Source organism: Stomoxys calcitrans, chromosome 5 (genome assembly GCF_963082655.1).
Source record: "Stomoxys calcitrans chromosome 5, idStoCalc2.1, whole genome shotgun sequence".
Lineage (NCBI taxonomy): Eukaryota > Metazoa > Arthropoda > Insecta > Diptera > Muscidae > Stomoxys > Stomoxys calcitrans.
The window spans coordinates 139416081-139433993 of record NC_081556.1 but is presented as its reverse complement, the minus strand read 5'-3'; the positions used below and the strand labels follow the sequence as shown (position 1 = coordinate 139433993).

The 17913-nt window shown below is 39.9% G+C and overlaps 2 protein-coding genes across 3 annotated transcripts; both read left to right on the top strand.

Moving 5' to 3' along the window:
- Window positions 1-19: 19 nt before the first annotated feature.
- On the top strand, window positions 20-914 carry LOC106090794 (ARL14 effector protein). The gene has a single exon (XM_059369491.1). The coding sequence runs from the start codon at window positions 122-124 to the stop codon at window positions 548-550; it is 429 nt and encodes a 142-aa protein (XP_059225474.1). The 5' UTR covers window positions 20-121; the 3' UTR covers window positions 551-914.
- A 5188-nt stretch (window positions 915-6102) lies between these two features.
- LOC106090806 (probable cytochrome P450 4p3) lies at window positions 6103-16887 on the top strand. Of its 2 annotated transcripts, XM_013257121.2 has the most exons (7): window positions 6103-6362; window positions 6432-6632; window positions 11003-11084; window positions 11246-11367; window positions 14737-15016; window positions 15081-15613; window positions 16667-16887. In XM_013257121.2, exons 1-7 carry the CDS (start codon window positions 6167-6169, stop codon window positions 16828-16830), a joined length of 1578 nt encoding a protein of 525 aa, XP_013112575.2. In that variant the 5' UTR covers window positions 6103-6166; the 3' UTR covers window positions 16831-16887. The 2 variants fall into 2 exon arrangements, with proteins under 2 accessions (XP_013112575.2, XP_013112576.2); XM_013257122.2 differs by lacking the exons at window positions 11003-11084; window positions 11246-11367.
- The last annotated feature ends 1026 nt before the right edge of the window (window positions 16888-17913 follow it).

Genomic DNA, 17913 nt, shown 5'->3' with positions numbered 1-17913 from the left:
GACATTTGTGTAGGTGGCAACGTTGAATGCATTATCTATCGCGGATTTGTTTTCTTTAACAACAAAACAATAAAGATAGTTCCAATTTTAGCGTTTTATTATAAATTATTTAATTATTCGAATGTACAAATATAGAAACTCATTAAACATGGACACCGATACGGATCTTTCCGAAACTACGGGCCTACGCATGTCTTTGCGTGAGAGACCACGTAAACTGCATGCCGAACGAAAGCTGAGGAGCGATGAATTGAGTTTCCTCGACGACTTCGATCCAGAAAAATCCAATCGCGAAAAGCGCAAGCTAAAAAGGAAGCCAGGAGTTAACACTCGATGTTTGTATGATGAATATGGACGCATCCGTCACAACGGCAAAGATGTTTGCGATTGTATGGATGACGATTGCCCAGGGTGTTGGTATGAATGTGAGAATTGCGGCTCGACCAAATGCGGTGTTCAGTGCCGTGTACATCGTAAATTTTACTATGAATCGATAACATTCGATGGAAAGGATTCCACAATTCGTAACAAACATTTTCCACCCAAGTAAGAGGTTGGAGAGCAGCTGCTGCTGAAAGAATACAATTTATTATAGATACCCATTTTAATGCGAAAAGCAATTCGAAGATGAGTCTCTGGAAGTTAGAAATAAGCTATTCTTAAAATCATCCATGTGTTTTAATTTATCTAAATTACATCATGTTTAATTTTTTGGGTCACCCTTTTTTGGGTTTTTTTATTTTCTCTAATATGTTTTGGATGCCTAAAATTGTAAATCATGCTATACCTAGTTTGTAAGAAATATGAAAGATTGTGAGTAATACCAACTTCTAGAATTATTTTTGGAAATTTAAACCATAAGCTGAAAAGTCTATACCTAATATTTAATAAAGAAGCATACATAGGAATCGCCATTCATTTTGGGTTTTCTGAACATCATTTCGTTGGGCATGGGGCCTTTTACAGTTTTGAACTTCGGTTAGGAAAATTTTTAGTTCTGCTAGTAACCAATTTGCTTCTGCTGTTGTTATTGTTTTTGTAGCAGTGTGCTGTACAAAAGGGCGGCACTCCTTGTCTATGAAGGACTCTATCAGGACATTTTGGTACGTACAACCGGCTGCCATGGGATTGGTGCTTCTACTGCCTTGCTATTCTTACTGCTATAGACATACAGTCTATAATGTCATCAGGGATCAGTTCCTTGGTATCCTAGTAACTGTTGTAGCAGTGTGGTGTACACTGAGGCGTCAGCCCTTGACGATGAAAGACCCCATCGGGTCAACCCGGTACACACAACCGGCTGCTTTGGGATTTTGGTATCCCAGCTCTAGTCGCAGCGAAATACCATCCTAAGCACACTACCATCCTAAGCACGCTACGCAGTTTTGTCTCTGCAAGATAATGTGCCAGTACCAAAGCCATCGATTTATAGATGTCTGCGGTTGAATTTCCGTTCTTCGTCTGACACGCTCACAATCACGTCTTTCTATTTCGCTCTTTTTTTTCCTGCGAAATAGATGTTTTTCTTCTCTCTTTGGCGCAACATGGCCTTCTTGGGGAGGCTTTTGGTACCTCAGTATGTATTTATCTGAATTTTCCATGAATTGGGTAAAGGTTTTGCTATAACCCCTCTATAAAATGAGTCCTATTTACAAGCCATTGAGTGAGTATGCCAGCTGTTACATTTCCAGCTTTTCAAAGTCCAGTTTCCGTGGAGTGTCAGATCGTACGTTTCGAACCTTTACATAAGGTAACGATCTGAAACAATGTTCGCTTCTCGCGGACAATCAGCGGTATCGAGCGCAGCGTCAGTGAGAGGTCGGGTGGCACCGGCTCTTGCACAAATACTGACTTCCTATGATGCTCGATATGACAAAGCGAGTTATTGGCGCCTTTAAATAAACGATGGGCAATCTGTTCCCGCGGCGAGCTTGCTCACTTACAGGAGCTTGACAAGGATCGCCAACTCCATATGAAAATATGGTTACGACAACAACAACAACGTGATCAATCTGCTTTCTCCTCGTTTGCTCGGAGGGCAATAATGTGGCCTAGTGATATCAAGATATTGAAATCTTTTGTGGCTTTTAGCATTTTTTTTTACAAATCATGAAAAAATCGGGGTGCGCCCTATAATGTAACAGCAGTTTTCCCCAGATGTTTTACTAATTTTTTCAATTCTATTCCATTGTGCCTCGGCCCGAAAGAGACACTTCTTGCCGCTTTAAAAACTGTAAAACTCTTAGTCTGGAACATAATGGACCCAACCAGAATTCAACCCCTGTCTAGGTGCCCTCATCCAATTTGGACCCATCTGTGTAAAAAGACTTCGGGTCCCCCTTTTTACGGGTCTTCGGACAAGTGTTTACTCTCCGGTAGGACAACCAACAGGTCGCCATCTAAGAAAGATCCGCCCAGCACATAGTCCGTAGCGTCACCTATCCATGTACCGTTCCACGCCAGCAGTTTTTCGCAGAACAGACGAATGCCCAATATCCGATGAGTGTCATATTTCTGATTGCCTTACTCTAAGGGCAGCCCCCGCGCATTCCGCGTAAGTGGTCTCAGACCAAGAATTGCAATCAAGGCCTCCCTCGGAGTATTCCTCCTCCCTCGATAGCAGCACTGCCGCGCCTTCTCCAATAAACAGCAACGACTTGCTCTCTTTAAGGCCCGATGCCACACCAGGTACACATAATCGGTCTAACCACAGCAGTGTATATTCTGTGGACCGCCCCAGTTTATCGAGTTGCGACATGAGTAGAGTGCACTCGTTTGACGCTCTCCTTAAGGTATCTTCTTCAGTTCAACTTCAAAGGTTACTCCCAGGTATTTAGCCTTCCGAGAGAGCGCTGCAGTATCACTACATCATCTATCACTGCAGTATCACTACATCGACACGGTCAGCCGTGCCATGCTACTTGGATCATCGCCAACACGTCCCTCCAGCCAGACCTTAAACGTTGGGACGCGAATTATCTGTGTGGTCGCCAGTCATTTGTGGAATTTAGGGATAGGAAGTCGAAGCACCGTAGAGTGAAACAGGGAGTTCCCACAGCGGGGAACCGCCCCCCAGATGGCATAGAGATCGTATCATATGCGGATGATTGTGCGATCATTGCATCAGGCCCCCGACCCATTCATCTGCGATAGGTTCAACGTCAACGAACTTGCCTCATATTTTGCTGCAAGAAATCTGAAGATATATGCTACTACAAATACGCGTGAGGTGAATGCTGAGCAGAAAGTGATGGTCGATGAAGAAATGATTCCGACCATCAAGTGTCTCAAAAACTTGGTATCACATTTGAAAGCATTTACACATTCTCCCCTCATGCCACAGCAATTAGCGATATTGTCAAAAGTAGAAACAAGGTCCTCAAGTCACTTGCCGGCAGCACTTGGGGAGCTGACAAAGAAACCTTGATTCGATACTTGAAGCGATTTTTATTATTTTGTTCTAGTAAGAGATTACGAACATAATCCGAATAAAGCTAACGTTCGCTTGTTGCATACAAATCAGCAGGGACGAATTGGACAACCACAAAAAAGTTCAATCCCTGAAATCGGAAGATATATGCCATTAAGTCCGTAACACCCATGATTTGGCGATTTGATTAGCCTATTATTTTTTCCAAGCACTTTTATATGGAAACTGTGCGAACAAGGTGGCGTATGATGTATGACATACGAGGATACATTTATCTAAAGGCAAACATACGCACCCATGTCCATGAAATTTAATAAAGAAGTTGCCATTTAGACATTTAGATGGGCAACAATACACAACGGTTTGACGGTATTAAGATGTCAGATTTTTGTTTGCATTCTCTTCGTTGTTATCTTCTCTCTTCTTCTTCGCATATTCTCTTCTCATGTACGCACGCGTATACACACACGCACACAAATTTGTTTATGTGTGTTGGCAAAACGTCGATCAGCTTGGTGGCAAAATGGATTGCACCTTATGATCTGTGGTGAGACCATCTTTATTTGTTTCGCCATGGTTCGGTTGAAGCATTCTTCTTATTGGGTTGCCCAAAAAGTAATTGCGGATTTTTCATATAGTCGGCGTTGACAAATTTTTTCAACGGCTTGTGACTCTGTAATTGCATTCTTTCTTCTGTCAGTTATCAGCTGTAACTTTTAGCTTGCTTTAGAAAAAAAAGTGCGCGAAATTTTGTGTACATTTGTTTGTTTGGCGTCAATTTTAATATGGAGCATAGCGTACATAGCTTCATCACTTGCTGTCCGGTTTTACTGGAACAAAAGAAGGTAGATGCATTCTAGTTTCTACCATTGAACCAACCAGATCGCTTTAAAAAACCCAACAACACGCGAATGTTCACATCCGCTAAATCAAACAGATTCTCAAAGAAATGAGAACCAAAAATGAAACTACTTCTGACTGCCTGTGCGGGACACATACACAGAAGGTGTTCTATAGTCTCTCTCGTCTCTTCTTCTTCGCCGTCCTCACAGCCTCTTCAAAAGTCGTTACTGGCATTCCGATTACACAGTGAACTGTCATAAAGGACACAATGACTGAGACGTCTGTTCTTGCCAGTGAAAGCAATGCGGTAGACCTCTTCAAGGCCAAATAGTTTAGGAATGCTCACAGCCTCCTCTATGCGACTATCTATAATTTTTTGTCCATCTGGCCTGATCCTGTTGCCAGAGGCATACCCCAAATTCCAGTTTCCCTGAAACGTGTAAGGTAGTTCCTAGTCTTGCCATCTCGTCCGCTTTACAATTCCCTGGGATATCTCTGTGGCCCGGCACCCAGGACAGGTGAATTTTGAACTGTTCAGTTATCTCGTTGAGAGATCTGAGACAGTCGAGGTCGGGCTTTTGTGTTCAGAAATACGTTCTCCAGGGATTTAATGGCTACCTGGGCGTCTGAGAAGATATTTATGGCAATCTACGTTATGACATTACATCTTAACCATTCTACCACTTCCTTCATTGCAAGGATCTCCGCTTGATACACACTGCAGTGGTCGGGTTACCTTTTCGATATGATCAGTTCTAGATCTTTAGAGTACACCCTAAAGCCCACCTGTTCGTCTAGTTTGGAACCATCCGTATAGAAGTATACATATTCTTGATGAGCGTAAAAATATAAGACCATCTAGCCATGTGCGTTCGTCTGTCCGTCCGGCCGTCTGTCTGTTGAAATCACGCTACAGTCTTTAAAAATAGAGATATTGAGCTGGAACTTTGCACAGATTCTTTTTTTGTCCATAAGCAGGTTAAGTTCGAAGATGGGCTATATCGGTCTATATCTTGATATAGCCCCCGATCCACCGATTTAGGGTCTTAGGCCCATAAAAGCCACATTTATTATCCGATTTTGCTGAAATTTTGGACAGTGAGTTGTGTTAGGCCAGTCGATATCCCACTTCAATGTGGCTTCCAGATCGACATCCCCTCGACATCTTTCTGCAATATGACACAGATCGGACACCTGCAAGAGAGCCATTTGCCAAAGTTGGGAGTTTAAACAGCGTGCCATGCACTGGGTGTATACTGCAGTTGTGGGACTTATTATGCTATATGGTGTTGTGGTCTGGAGGATGGAACTCCAAAAGTCCACCTACTGTTCAATAGTCAGCCGTATCCAAAAGATGGTTGTTTGCTCTTGCTTGTCCCGGTTTGCGTGTTCCACTGTGGTCGCCTTCAAAAAACTTCTTTACTGGGGCTTCTTCATCCATTCTGACAATATGATCTAGCCGATGCAACCGTTGTATTTTGATACTTTTAACCATGCTATCGTCGTCATATAGCTGGTGCTTCATAAGACGCCTTGTTCTCCATTAAAGAATACTGGTCCATATATGTTACGATAAACTTTCAAAATTAAAGTAAGACGAAAAAATGCTCTAAAAGCTATGTATCCTCAACAGTACTTGCGTTTTTAAATAAAGGCCTTAGGCAAGTTAAGCTTCCAACTTTATTACGCAGCTAGTCTAGTAGTTAGTGTTTGGAATTTATTTAATGACAAACGTATGTCGGATATATGGGTGCAGAATAAACATGTTCATACACATGTGTTTGGACTACAATGACTTTTCTAAACATGAGAGTTAGTCTGAAATAAACTGCGCTGCTGATGGGAAGTAGATGCGCTATTTCATAGATACGGGTTGCTCTTAAATATACAGAAATGATTCTTCTTTTAATTCTAATACCACTGGCTATCATTGTATTGTCCTATTTGATGGTACAATGGAATCGTGACTACGCTCTGACATCATTCACCCGAAAAATTAAAACGATCGATGGAAGCCCCATGGAAGATGCCGTCACAGTGGTTGGTGGCTTTTGGGGCAGTAACTTTGATTTGCTTTCAATGAATTTGGGTAAGACGACAATCACGTTACATAACTCCAAAGACTAAAGTGTTTCGAGTTTTCTTTTTTCACATATAGAACAAATGTTTTATTACTCCAGAACTTTTGCCAAGTCCTTTAAACGACCCTATGTGCAATATTTCCTAATGAGTCCCGTGTACAATGTCATCGAACCCAGTGATGCGGAATTGGTTCTAAATGATTCTAGGCTGCTGTCCAAAGGAGTATTTTACACCTTCCTTCATCCGTTTCTAAAAACCGGTCTTCTGACTAGCACAGGTAACGTAGCGGTGAAAGGTCTTTTAATAGGAGTGCTTTTATAAAGAACTTACAGTCATCGGCAAAAGTATGTAGACAAACAAATTTTCAAACCCTTCAGCTTACAAACATTTTTTAAACTAGAATTAGACCACTAGAATTAGACCATCTATGACAACAAAGATGGTCTAACTTAAAACTTCATATCTTTTTTATACCCACCACCAAAGGATGGGGGTATAATCATTTTGTCATTCCGTTTGCAACACATCGAAATATAAAGTATATATATTCTTGTTCAGTGTAAAAATCTAAGACGATCTAGCCATGTCCGTCCGTCTGTCCGTCCGTCTGTCTGTCCGTCCGTCTGTCCGTCCGTCTGTCCGTCCGTCTGTCCGTCCGTCTGTCCGTCCGTCTGTCCGTCCGTCCGTCTGTCTGTCCGTCCGTCTGTCTGTCCGTCCGTCTGTCCGTCCGTCTGTCTGTCCGTCCGTCTGTCCGTCCGTCCGTCTGTCTGTTGAAATCACGCTACACTTTGCACAGATTCTTTTTTGTCCATAAGCAGGTTAAGTTCGAAGATGGGCTATATCGGACTATACCTTCTTATAGCCCCCATATAGACCGATCCGACGATTTAGGGTCTTAGGCCCATAAAAGCCACATTTATAATCCGATTTTGCTGAAATTTGGGACAGTGAGTTAAGTTAAGCCTCTCGAAATATTTCTGCAATTTGGCCTAGATCGATCAAGATTTGCATATAGCTGCCATATAGACCGATCTCTCGATTTAAGGTTTTGGGCTCATTAAAGGCTCATTCATTGTCCGATGTCGCCGAAATTTGGGACAGTGAGTTGTGTTAGGCCCTTCGACATACTTCTTCAATTTGGCCCAGATCGGTTCAGATTTGAATATAGCTGAAATATAGACCGATCTCTGGATTTAAGGTTATGGGCCCATAATAGACGCATTTATTGTCCGATGTCGCCGAAATTTGGGACAGTGAGATAAGTTAAGCCCCTCGATATATTTCTGCAATTTGGCCTAGATCGATCAAGATTGCATATAGCTGCCATATAGACCGATCCCCTGATTTAAGGTTTTGGACCCATAAAAGGCGCATTTATTGTCCGATGTCGTCGAAATTTGGGACAGTGAGTTAAGTTAAGCCTCTCGATATATTTCTTCAATTTGGCCTAGGTCGATCAAGATTTGGATATAGCTGCCATATAGACCGATCCCCTGATTTAAGGTTTTGGACCCATAAAAGGCGCATTTATTGTCCGATGTCGTCGAAATTTGGGACAGTGAGTTAAGTTAAGCCTCTCGATATATTTCTTCAATTTGGCCTAGGTCGATCAAGATTTGGATATAGCTGCCATATAGACCGATCCCCTGAATTAAGGTTTTGGACCCATAAAAGGCGCTTTTATTGTCCGATGGCGCCGATATTTGGGACAGTGAGTTTAGTTAAGCACCTTGACATGCTTCTGCAATATGGCATAGATCAGTCCAGATTTGGATATAGCTGCTATATAGACCGATCTCTCGATTTAAGGTTTTGGGCCTATAAAAGACGCATTTATTGCCCGATGTCGCCGAAATTTGGGACAGTGAGTTGTGTTAGGACCTTCAACATTCTTCGTCAATTTGGCTCAGATCGGTCCAAATTTGGATATAGCTGTCATATAGAGCGGTCTCTCGATTTAAGGTTTTGGGGCCATAAAAGGCTCATTTATTGTCCGATTTCGCCGAAATTTACAACAGTGAGTTGTGTTAGGCTCTTCGAAATTTTTCTGAAACTTGGCCCAAATCGGTCCAGATTTTGATATTGCTACCATATATACCGATATCTCGATTTGAAGTCTTGGCCCCATAAAAGACGCATTTATAATCCGATTTCACTGAGATTTGACACAGTGACTTATGTTTTTTGCTATACACAAATGAACAATGACTTGCACTTATTAGTATTTGGTCCAAATAGGAACATATTTCGATTTAGCTGCTACGGGGCATAAGGTATGCATTTTTTATCGGATTTTGACGAAAGGTAGTTTACATATATACCCGAAGTGGTGGGTATCCAAAGTTCAGCCCGGCCCGGTTCGGTGAAATTTGAAACAGTGAGTTAGACTAGGCTACCTAATGTCCGAATTAAATATGATCTACATGCCACCATATTTCCATATGCCGATTTGAGGTCTAAAGCACATAGAAGGCGCATGTTTTACCTGATTTACCTGAAATTTGGTAGAGTGAGCTGCAGTAGGCATCCCGATATATAAATCGCTATTGCTCGATATAGTTTCCATATATACCGATCCGCCGATTTGGGGTTTAAGTCCATAAAAGCCTCATTTATTGCCCGATTCGTTGAGATTTGAAGCTGTAACAGCATATTTTTATTATCTTACTTTATTCAAAGTTTTTATACCTACCACCATAGGATAGGGGTATACTAATCTAGTCATTCCTTTTGTAACACCTCGATATATATTCCATAAAGTATATATATATATATTCCTGATTGTATCGACATTCTGATTCGATTTAGCCTTGTCCGTCCGTCCGTCTGTCGAAATAACGATAGCGGTCAAACGCTTAAAACTAGCTGGTTGAAATTTTGCACAGATACTTAATATCAATGTAGGTCATTAGGGATAGCAAATGGGCCACATAGGTTCAGATTTAGATGTAACTCCCATATAAACCGATCTCCAGATTTGACTTATTGAGCCCCTGGCAGAAATTTTGTACATAGTGTTCTGTTATGACTTCCAACAACGGTCCGAATCGATCAATAACTTGATATAGCTCCTATATAAACCGATCTATCGATTATAATTCTTAAGCCCTTACAAGCCGCAATTTTAATCCGAATTGGATGAAATTTTGTATTTAGTGTTCTGTTATGACTGCCAACAACTGTGTCAGGTACGGTCTATAACCTGATATAACTCCCACATCAACCGATCACCCGATTTGATTTCTTGAGCCTCTGAAAGTCGCATTTTTGTCCGATTTGGCTAAAATTTCGCAGGTCCAAATCAGTCTATAACCTTGTCCGATTTGGGTGAAATTTTGCATGCGGTATTCTGTTACGACTTCCAATTACTGTGTCAAGTACGGTCTATAACCTGATATAGCTCCCATATAAACCGATCACCCGATTTGACTTTTTAAGTCCTTACAATCCGCAATTTTTTCCGATTTGGCTGAAATTTTGCATGCGGTATTTTGTTACGTCTTCCAATAACTGTGCCCATTACGATCCAAATTAGTCTATAACCTGATATAGCTCCCATATAAACTGGTCTCTCGATGATCCTTGTTCGGTTCGTAAAAGCTTTAATTTTTGCTGGTTTAACAGAAGTTTGGTATATAGAATAAGCAGAATCAATGGTGGTGGGTTCCCAAGATTCGGCCCAGCCGAACTTAGTACGTTTTACTTGATTGCTTTTCTATTTTAAATTAGAGCTTCTGATATTATTAAAATTAAACGTTTGGTAACAATACACGACTTTACAATTTTAAATTTTTTCTCGAGTGTACCCACAAGCTATTGCATTTTGATATCGACTTAATAATACTGAGAGATGAACCAGATGTGTAAGGTTTACAGTTAATTTTCACGTCAAATGGAAATTTAAACCCAAGGTTTTCAATTGTAAAGATGCTGACAAGCATGCAACCAATCACACGGAATTCTAATATTCATACACAATTAGTATATATTCCTTTTTATACCCTCCACCAAAGAAATGGGGTATACTTATTTTGTCATTCCTTTTGTAACACCCGGAAATATTCGTCTAAGAGCCTATAAAGTGTATATATATATCCCTGATAGTCTTGAAATTATAAGCTGATCTAGCCATGTCCGTCCGTCTGTCGAAAACACGCTAACTTTCGAAGGAGCAAAGCTAGGCGTCTGAAATTTTGCATAGGTACATCTTATTAACGTAGGTCGGTTGGGGATGTAGATGAACCAAATCGGTTCACGTTTAGATATAGCCGCCATATAAACCGATCTCCCGAATATGCTTCTTAAACCTCTAGATGGCGCAATTCGTATCCGATTTTACAGAAATTTCGCACGAGGGCTTTTTCGATGATGTGCCGAATACTCTTCTAATCGGTTCAAAACCTGATATAGCATCCATATAAACCGATATCCCAAATATGCTTCTTGAGCCTCTGGGGGAATTACTTGTTTTGACCTCCTATTATCCTTTTTTTATTTTCTGCCAGTAAGAGAAACCGTTCAATGAACTTGTTTTACCTATAAGGGATATCGGACAAAGAACTTCACAAATTCCATCCATGGTGAAGGGTATATAAGATTCGGCCCAGCAGAACTTAACTGGCTTTAACTTGTTGTTTATATTTTCAGATAAAAAATGGCACACGCGTCGTCGTTTACTGACGCCGGCTTTTCACTTCAATATTCTGAGTCAGTTTTTGGATATTTTCAAGTGAGTATATGTATGGCTTTCGTTTTACTCTCGCATTTTATCGAGAGTGCTCTTGATATTCAATCAGTAGGTCACACATGAAGTTCAGCCTACCTGCTCTTTATAAAGCAAAACAAATACAACGGTAATGATGACTTTTAGCTTTTGTAAATACTTTTCAGGCGAGAATCTATCAAATTTATTGACAATTTGAATGGTGTATTGTTGCAATCAGCTAAAGGTGATGGCGCTGTTATATCGTTAAGTGAATTAATTCCTCGTCTCACATTGAATAATGTCTGTGGTAAGTGAGAATTTAAATTTGTTTGTATACACCAACAGCCTGATAAAGGGATGTTGTTATCGAAAAAAATTGATTTTTTCTATATTTCGTAGGGAAGGGTAGTTTTATTACCCTTCCCCTTAGGGAAGGGTAGTTTTATTACACTTCCTCTTGCGTAAGGGTAGTTTTATTACCCTTTTTCCGAAGGGAAGGATAGTTTTATTGGCCTTTCTCTTAAGGAATGGTAGTTATATTACCCTTTCCGATGGGGAAAGGTAGTTTTATTACTCATTCTATTGGGATAGGGTAGCTTTATTATCCTTTCCCTTTGGGAAGGATTGAGGAAGGGCGGTTTTATTACCCTTTACCTTAGGGAAAGGTAGATTTATTGCCTCTTCCCATGGGGAAGGATAGTTTTATTACCCTTTCACTTGGGGATGGGTAGTTTTATTGCCCTTTCCCGTGGGGAAGGGTAGTTTTATTACCCTTTCCCTTGGGGAAGGGTAGTTTTGTTACCCTTTCCCTTGCAGAAGGGTAGTTTTATTAATCTTTCCCTTCGGAAAGGGGTTTTTTTATTACCCGTTACCTTGGGGAAGGGTGGTTTTATAATCCTTTCCCTTGGGGAAGGGTAGTTTTGTTTCCCTTGAGGAAGGTTAGCTTTATTACCCTTTCCCTTAGAAAAGGGTAGCTTTATTACCCTTCCCCTTGGGAAAGGGTAGCTTTATTACCCTTAGTTTAGTAAAGGGTGATTTTTTTGAGGTTAGGATTTTCATGCATTAGTATTTGACAGATCACGTGGGATTTCAGACATGGTGTCAAAGAGAAAGATGCTCAGTATGCTTTGACATTTCATCATGAATAGACTTACTAACGAGCAACGCTTGCAAATCATTGAATTTTATTACCAAAATCAGTGTTCGGTTCGAAATGTGTTCATTCACCGTAACGTTGCGTCCAACAGCATCTTTGAAAAAATACGGTCCAATGATTCCACCAGCGTACAAACCACACCAAACAGTGCATTTTTCGGGATGCATGGGCAGTTCTTGAACGGCTTCTGGTTGCTCTTCACTCCAAATGCGGCAATGTTGCTTATTTACGTAGCCATTCAACCAGAAATGAGCCTCATCGCTGAACAAAATTTGTCAAAATTTGAACACATTTCGAACCGAACACTGATTTTGGTAATAAAATTCAATGATTTGCAAGCGTTGCTCGTTAGTAAGTCTATTCATGATGAAATGTCAAAGCATACTGAGCATCTTTCTCTTTGACGCCATGTCTGAAATCCCACGTGATCTGTCAAATACTAATGCATGAAAATCCTAACCTCAAAAAATCACCCTTTACTTTTACTACCCTTTCCCTTGAGGAAGAGTAGTTTTTTACTATGTTCCTTGGAGAAGGGTAGTTTCATTATCCTTTTTCTCATAGAAGGGTAGTTTTATTTACTTTGACGGAGGATAGTTTCATTGTCCTTTCTTTTAAGAAATAGTTGTTTTTAACTCTGTTTCTTGGGGAAGGATAGTTTTATTATCCTCTCCCTTGGGGAAGGATAGTTTTATTTCCCTTTCCCTTGGGGAAGGGTAGTTTTATTATCCTTACCTTTTTCAGTTTTGCTAAGAAAAAGGGGAGTTTTCCCACCCTTTCCCAAGGAAAGGGTGATTTTCCTACCCTTTCCAAGGAAAAGAAGGATTTTTCTACCATTCCCCAAGGACAAGCGAAATTTTCTCACAGTTTCCCAAGGAAAGGGGTGATTTGTCTACTTTTTTGTGGAAGGGTGGTTTTTATTAATTTATTTTAGGAAAGGGTGGTTTTATTCCATATTCCTTTGGAGGGGAAGAGTTTTCTTATTTTTGGCCTTGGGGAAGGATGGTTTTAATACTTTTTTTTGGGAAAGGTGGGTTTATTCCTCCTTTCTTTGGGGATGGGTGGTTTTCTTATCTTTTCCTTTGGAAAAATGAAGTTCTTATCCTTACATTGGAGAGGAATAGTATTCTTACATTTGCCCTTGGGGAAGGGTGGTTTTTTTACCCATCCGCTAGGGGAAGGATGGTTTTCTTACATTTTTTCTTAAGAAAGAGTGGTTTTCTTATCCCTTCTCCTGCGAAAGGTTGTTTTTCTTATCTTTTCTCTTAAGAATAAGTGATTTTCCTACCCCTTTCCCTGGGAAATGGTAGTTTTTTTACCCCTTCCCTGGAGAAAGGGGGGTTTTCTTACACCTTCCCTGGAGAAAACGTGGTTTTCTTATGCCTTCCCTTGCAGAAGGTTAGTTTGCTACCCTTTCCCTTGGGAAAGACTAGTTTTCTTACCCCTTCCCCTGGGAAAGGGTAATTTTCTTTCTCTTCCCCACGGAAAGGGTGGTTTTCTCACCTTCTTCGAAGATAGGGTGGATTTCTTAGACCTTCCCTTGGAGAAGACTAGTTTTCTTAGCCCTTCCCTTGGGACTTGTTTTCTTTAGGAAACGGTAGTTTTTGGCTTTCTTATCCCTTCCTCAAAAGAAAGAGATTCAGTCAAGTCAAAGGATAGGTGTACGTATATATTGAAATATGAACAGTTGTTACCCAATCTAAATGACCTACATCAAAGAGACATAAATTTGTATGTTTAATTTAAGTCGGATATCTTTATTCGTGGGACCGCTTAATTGATCTCTAAGGATGGGTGGAGATGGTTTGATGTACCTATGATCGAGGATATTTAATAAGGTTTATACTGCATAGGATCGCAGATATATATTTGCAGGTGTTGCTAACGGAATGGCGGGCGGATGGTGGTAGAATTCATGGTGTAGGATATTCTGTGCTCCGCTTGGAGTTTTTATACCCAACACCATAGGATGGGGCTATACTAAACTAGTCATTCCGTTTGTAACACCTCAAAATAAGCTAGACGCTTGAAATTTTGCACAGATACTTTATACTAATGTAAGTATTTTTTGCAAATGGGGCATATCGGTTCAGATTTAGATATAGCTCCCATATAAACCGATCTACCGATTTGACTTCTTGAGCCCCTGGAAGCCGAAATTTTTGTCCGATTTGGCTGAAATTTTGCATATATTGTTTTATTATGACTTCCAAAAGCTGTGCCAAGTACTGTTCAAAACGGTTTATAACCTGATAAAGCTCCCATATAAACCGATCTCCCGATATAATTTCTTGAGCTCCGATCATCCTTGTTCGGTTCCTAGAAGCTTTAATCTTTGCGGGTTTGACATAAGTTTGGTATGTAGAATAACATTATGGAATACAGCTAAATTTATTATGTATAAATTTTTAGCAGAATCCATGTGGGTGGGCTCCCAAGATTCGGCACGGCCGAACTTAGCACACTTTTACTTGTTTGATTCTATTTTAATATAAATTTTTGTTTTAAAACATCTTTTAGAAACTGCTTTGGGTGTATGCCTCGATGATCGTCTGGATGGTGATGAGTATCGTCAAAATATCAATGAAGTGGAGGAAAGTATGCTGGAACGTCTAAAAAATCCCCTAATGGCCTTTGACTGCATATACTACAACTCTGGGGATGGTAAAAAATATTTGAAATCTATGGAAAAGCTGCATGCCTTCTCAAGTGGCATTATTGAGAAGAGACGTGATTTGCTCAGCAAGGAATTGGAAAGCGAAGATATGGAGGCGAAAAAGACAAACCAGGAAGACTTAAAGTAGGCAGATTATTACTATAGTTGAAAAAGAAGTAAATGTTGAATTAAATCTATTTATTTCCAGTGTCTATGGCAAACGACGCTATGCCATGTTGGATACCCTATTGCGTGCCGAAAAGGATGGTCTCATTGATCATGCTGGCATTTGTGAGGAAGTCGATACATTTATGTTCGAAGGATTCGATACGACTTCAATGAATTTAATTTTCGCCCTCATGTCATTGGCTTTGTACCCGGATATGCAAAAGAAATGCTATGAGGAATTACAAGAGTATATCAGCGATGATTTGACATTGTTGGATATGCAACAGCTCAATAATCTCAAATATTTGGATTGTTTCATAAAGGAAACGCAACGCATGTATCCATCGGTGCCGGGTATTGCGAGGGAATGTACTTCGGATACGGTATTTGGAGGAAAGCTATTATTGCCCAAGAATACCCAAATCAATATACATATTTATGATATACACATGAACCCCAAGTATTATGATGAACCCGAAGTATTTAGACCGGAGAGATTTTTACCCTCGGAAACAGAGAAAAGACATCCCTTTGCCTTTATACCCTTTAGTGCGGGGCAAAGGAATTGTATTGGTAAGTTAAGTATAATGCAATCCAATTCCAACATTCACAATGTCTAAATTTAGACCTACAAACAAATTTTGTTGTGCCAAATTAAGTTTAAAAAATCTTTAAAGTTAGGACAAGTATTATTTCGATGTAGACATGGTACCTTATTCCCCATTTGTCACACTCTCCACCTAAAATGGTAAGCAGTTAATGTGCACCATATGCAGCCACTAAGGCCCACAATCTCTTCAAAGATATACTTTTCACTTGGCATGTTCAACACACCGACATCATTCACAGTAAACCATGCTCTGAGTAATTATTCCCGATAGCGATTCTAATGACCTAGTGAATGCCGGGTCTTTGTAGAAAACAAATTCGAAGAAGATGCATTGGCGTCTAAAATGAGGATGAGCGGGTTGCTATTCGCAAGCAGTAGCACCGCATCTATATTATAGTGGGTCAATTTGTAAGGGCAAAAAACCTACTCTAAACGGTTGCAAAAATCTTTATCTAGGACAATTTCTTAGAAGTTTTGCAAAAGAAACTGTGAATAAGCTTTTGGTTTTTAACAACCAAATTTGATTTTTGTTCCCATATAATTACAATCTCCGAATAAGTCATTAAAAACCGGAAGACATCCATAGTTAGACATCCCTAGTTTCTTAAACAAAACTTCTAAGAATTTATCGTAGACTACGATTTTGATAACCGCCAAAAATTTACGCACTTTAATCCATATAGACAGGGTTCCAAGTCGGCGATAAACCTATAATAGATACTAGTCTAGAACATCTTTCCACACCACTCTTGTGCACAAATGCAGACGCCCCTTTGGCTATAGCTAGCCTCCTTAAATTCGATATCATTGTCATCTATCATAATAGCAGGTTCAGCCCTGCTGTCAGTAAAGATTCGCATCCCCCCGGCAACACTACTATCCACGACATACAGTTTCTGTTGTATTGTTGCTTAATGGATTGTTTTTTATTGAAAACATTTTTTTTAACTTACATGGAGCTATGAATTTTGTGAATTCTAACAATGTTATTTTAATCTCTTCTTCTCTCTTTTTAGGACAAAAATTTGCCATGCTGGAAATAAAGACTTTATTAATTTATGTTCTTAAAAATTTCATCTTGGAACCTGTTACCAAACCAGAATCATTTCGTTTTCATGCTGGACTATTGATTCGCACAAAAACCGATATTAAAATTAAAATAAGAAAACGTATTGTATAATAAATGACTGATTATTATATTAAAAATAAAAACATGTAAAGAAACGTTGGGTTAGGACACGTAGAGTCTATATATTTGCAACTCGCAGAACTTAATATGCAGTATATAGAGGACTTAACAGAATGGAGTCCACATGATTTTTTAATATTTAGATTTGCAGGCATTCTAGAACTTAAATCAGTTATTAGAACATCAGGTCGTAGGTTTGACTTTTGACGGGAACATTAGAAATTTTTCACCGGTTGTTATACTGTCTCTAATGCTGGTGACATTTGTGAAGTATTCGTTACGTTGCGTTAGTTGGCTATCACAGAGTGTTTGTTCCGAACTCTAAATAGATTTCCAAACGCGAAATGCAAATTTGCACATGAACATTTCAGCATTAAGTAACAGGGGCAATCTTCTCACATACCACTAAATGCTGTCCGATTCAAGTTTAAGTTCAGTGATAAGGGGCCTCCTTTGAAGAGCCGAGTCCGAACGGCGTGGCGCAGTGCGACACCTCTTTGTGGAGAAGTAATTACATGGCATGGTACCTCGCAAATGTCGCCAGCATAAAGAGGGATAACCACCGCTGAAAAATGTTCATGATGTTCTCGCCAGAATTCGACCCAAGGCGTTCATCGTCATAGGCGGCATGGCTTTCCTTCTCTGCGTTTACCATCAGGTTCATTTTTCAAATGACTTTTTATCTGGAGATCTTTTATCTGGAAATCTTTTATCTGGAAATCTTTTATAAAGATGTTTTCATAAGTAATGAGGGAATGTCCTACCGAATGAAATCAGCAAGTTTTTTTCCTTCAAAATCTATTATCTAAAAAAAGTAATCACGAAAAAATGTTGCGAAAAACGTACATAGTACCTGCCATAACCCTTTAAAGTGAGCTTCATTCGGTGCTGTCGCACGTAAAGTAGTGTTTTTAGTCATAAAGTTAAAAATTGTTCAACTTTAGCGAGTTGATTTTTTTACATCTGTTTGCAGAGTTGCATTTTTCAACGCGACGCTCCTTAGGCCTTAACCGATCCGAAACCGATATTAAGATACATTGCGCCTATAGAGGGCGTAATTTTCATCCGATTGGG

Coding starts and splice junctions, on each gene's coding strand:
- LOC106090794 (XM_059369491.1), top strand. CDS start 122: ATGTACAAATATAGAAACTCATTAAACATGGACACCGATACGGATCTT.
- LOC106090806 (XM_013257121.2), top strand. CDS start 6,167: ATGATTCTTCTTTTAATTCTAATACCACTGGCTATCATTGTATTGTCC. Junction 6,363..6,431: donor TTTGCTTTCAATGAATTTGG/GTAAGACGACAA, acceptor TTTCACATATAG/AACAAATGTTTTATTACTCC. Junction 11,368..14,736: donor CACATTGAATAATGTCTGTG/GTAAGTGAGAAT, acceptor AACATCTTTTAG/AAACTGCTTTGGGTGTATGC.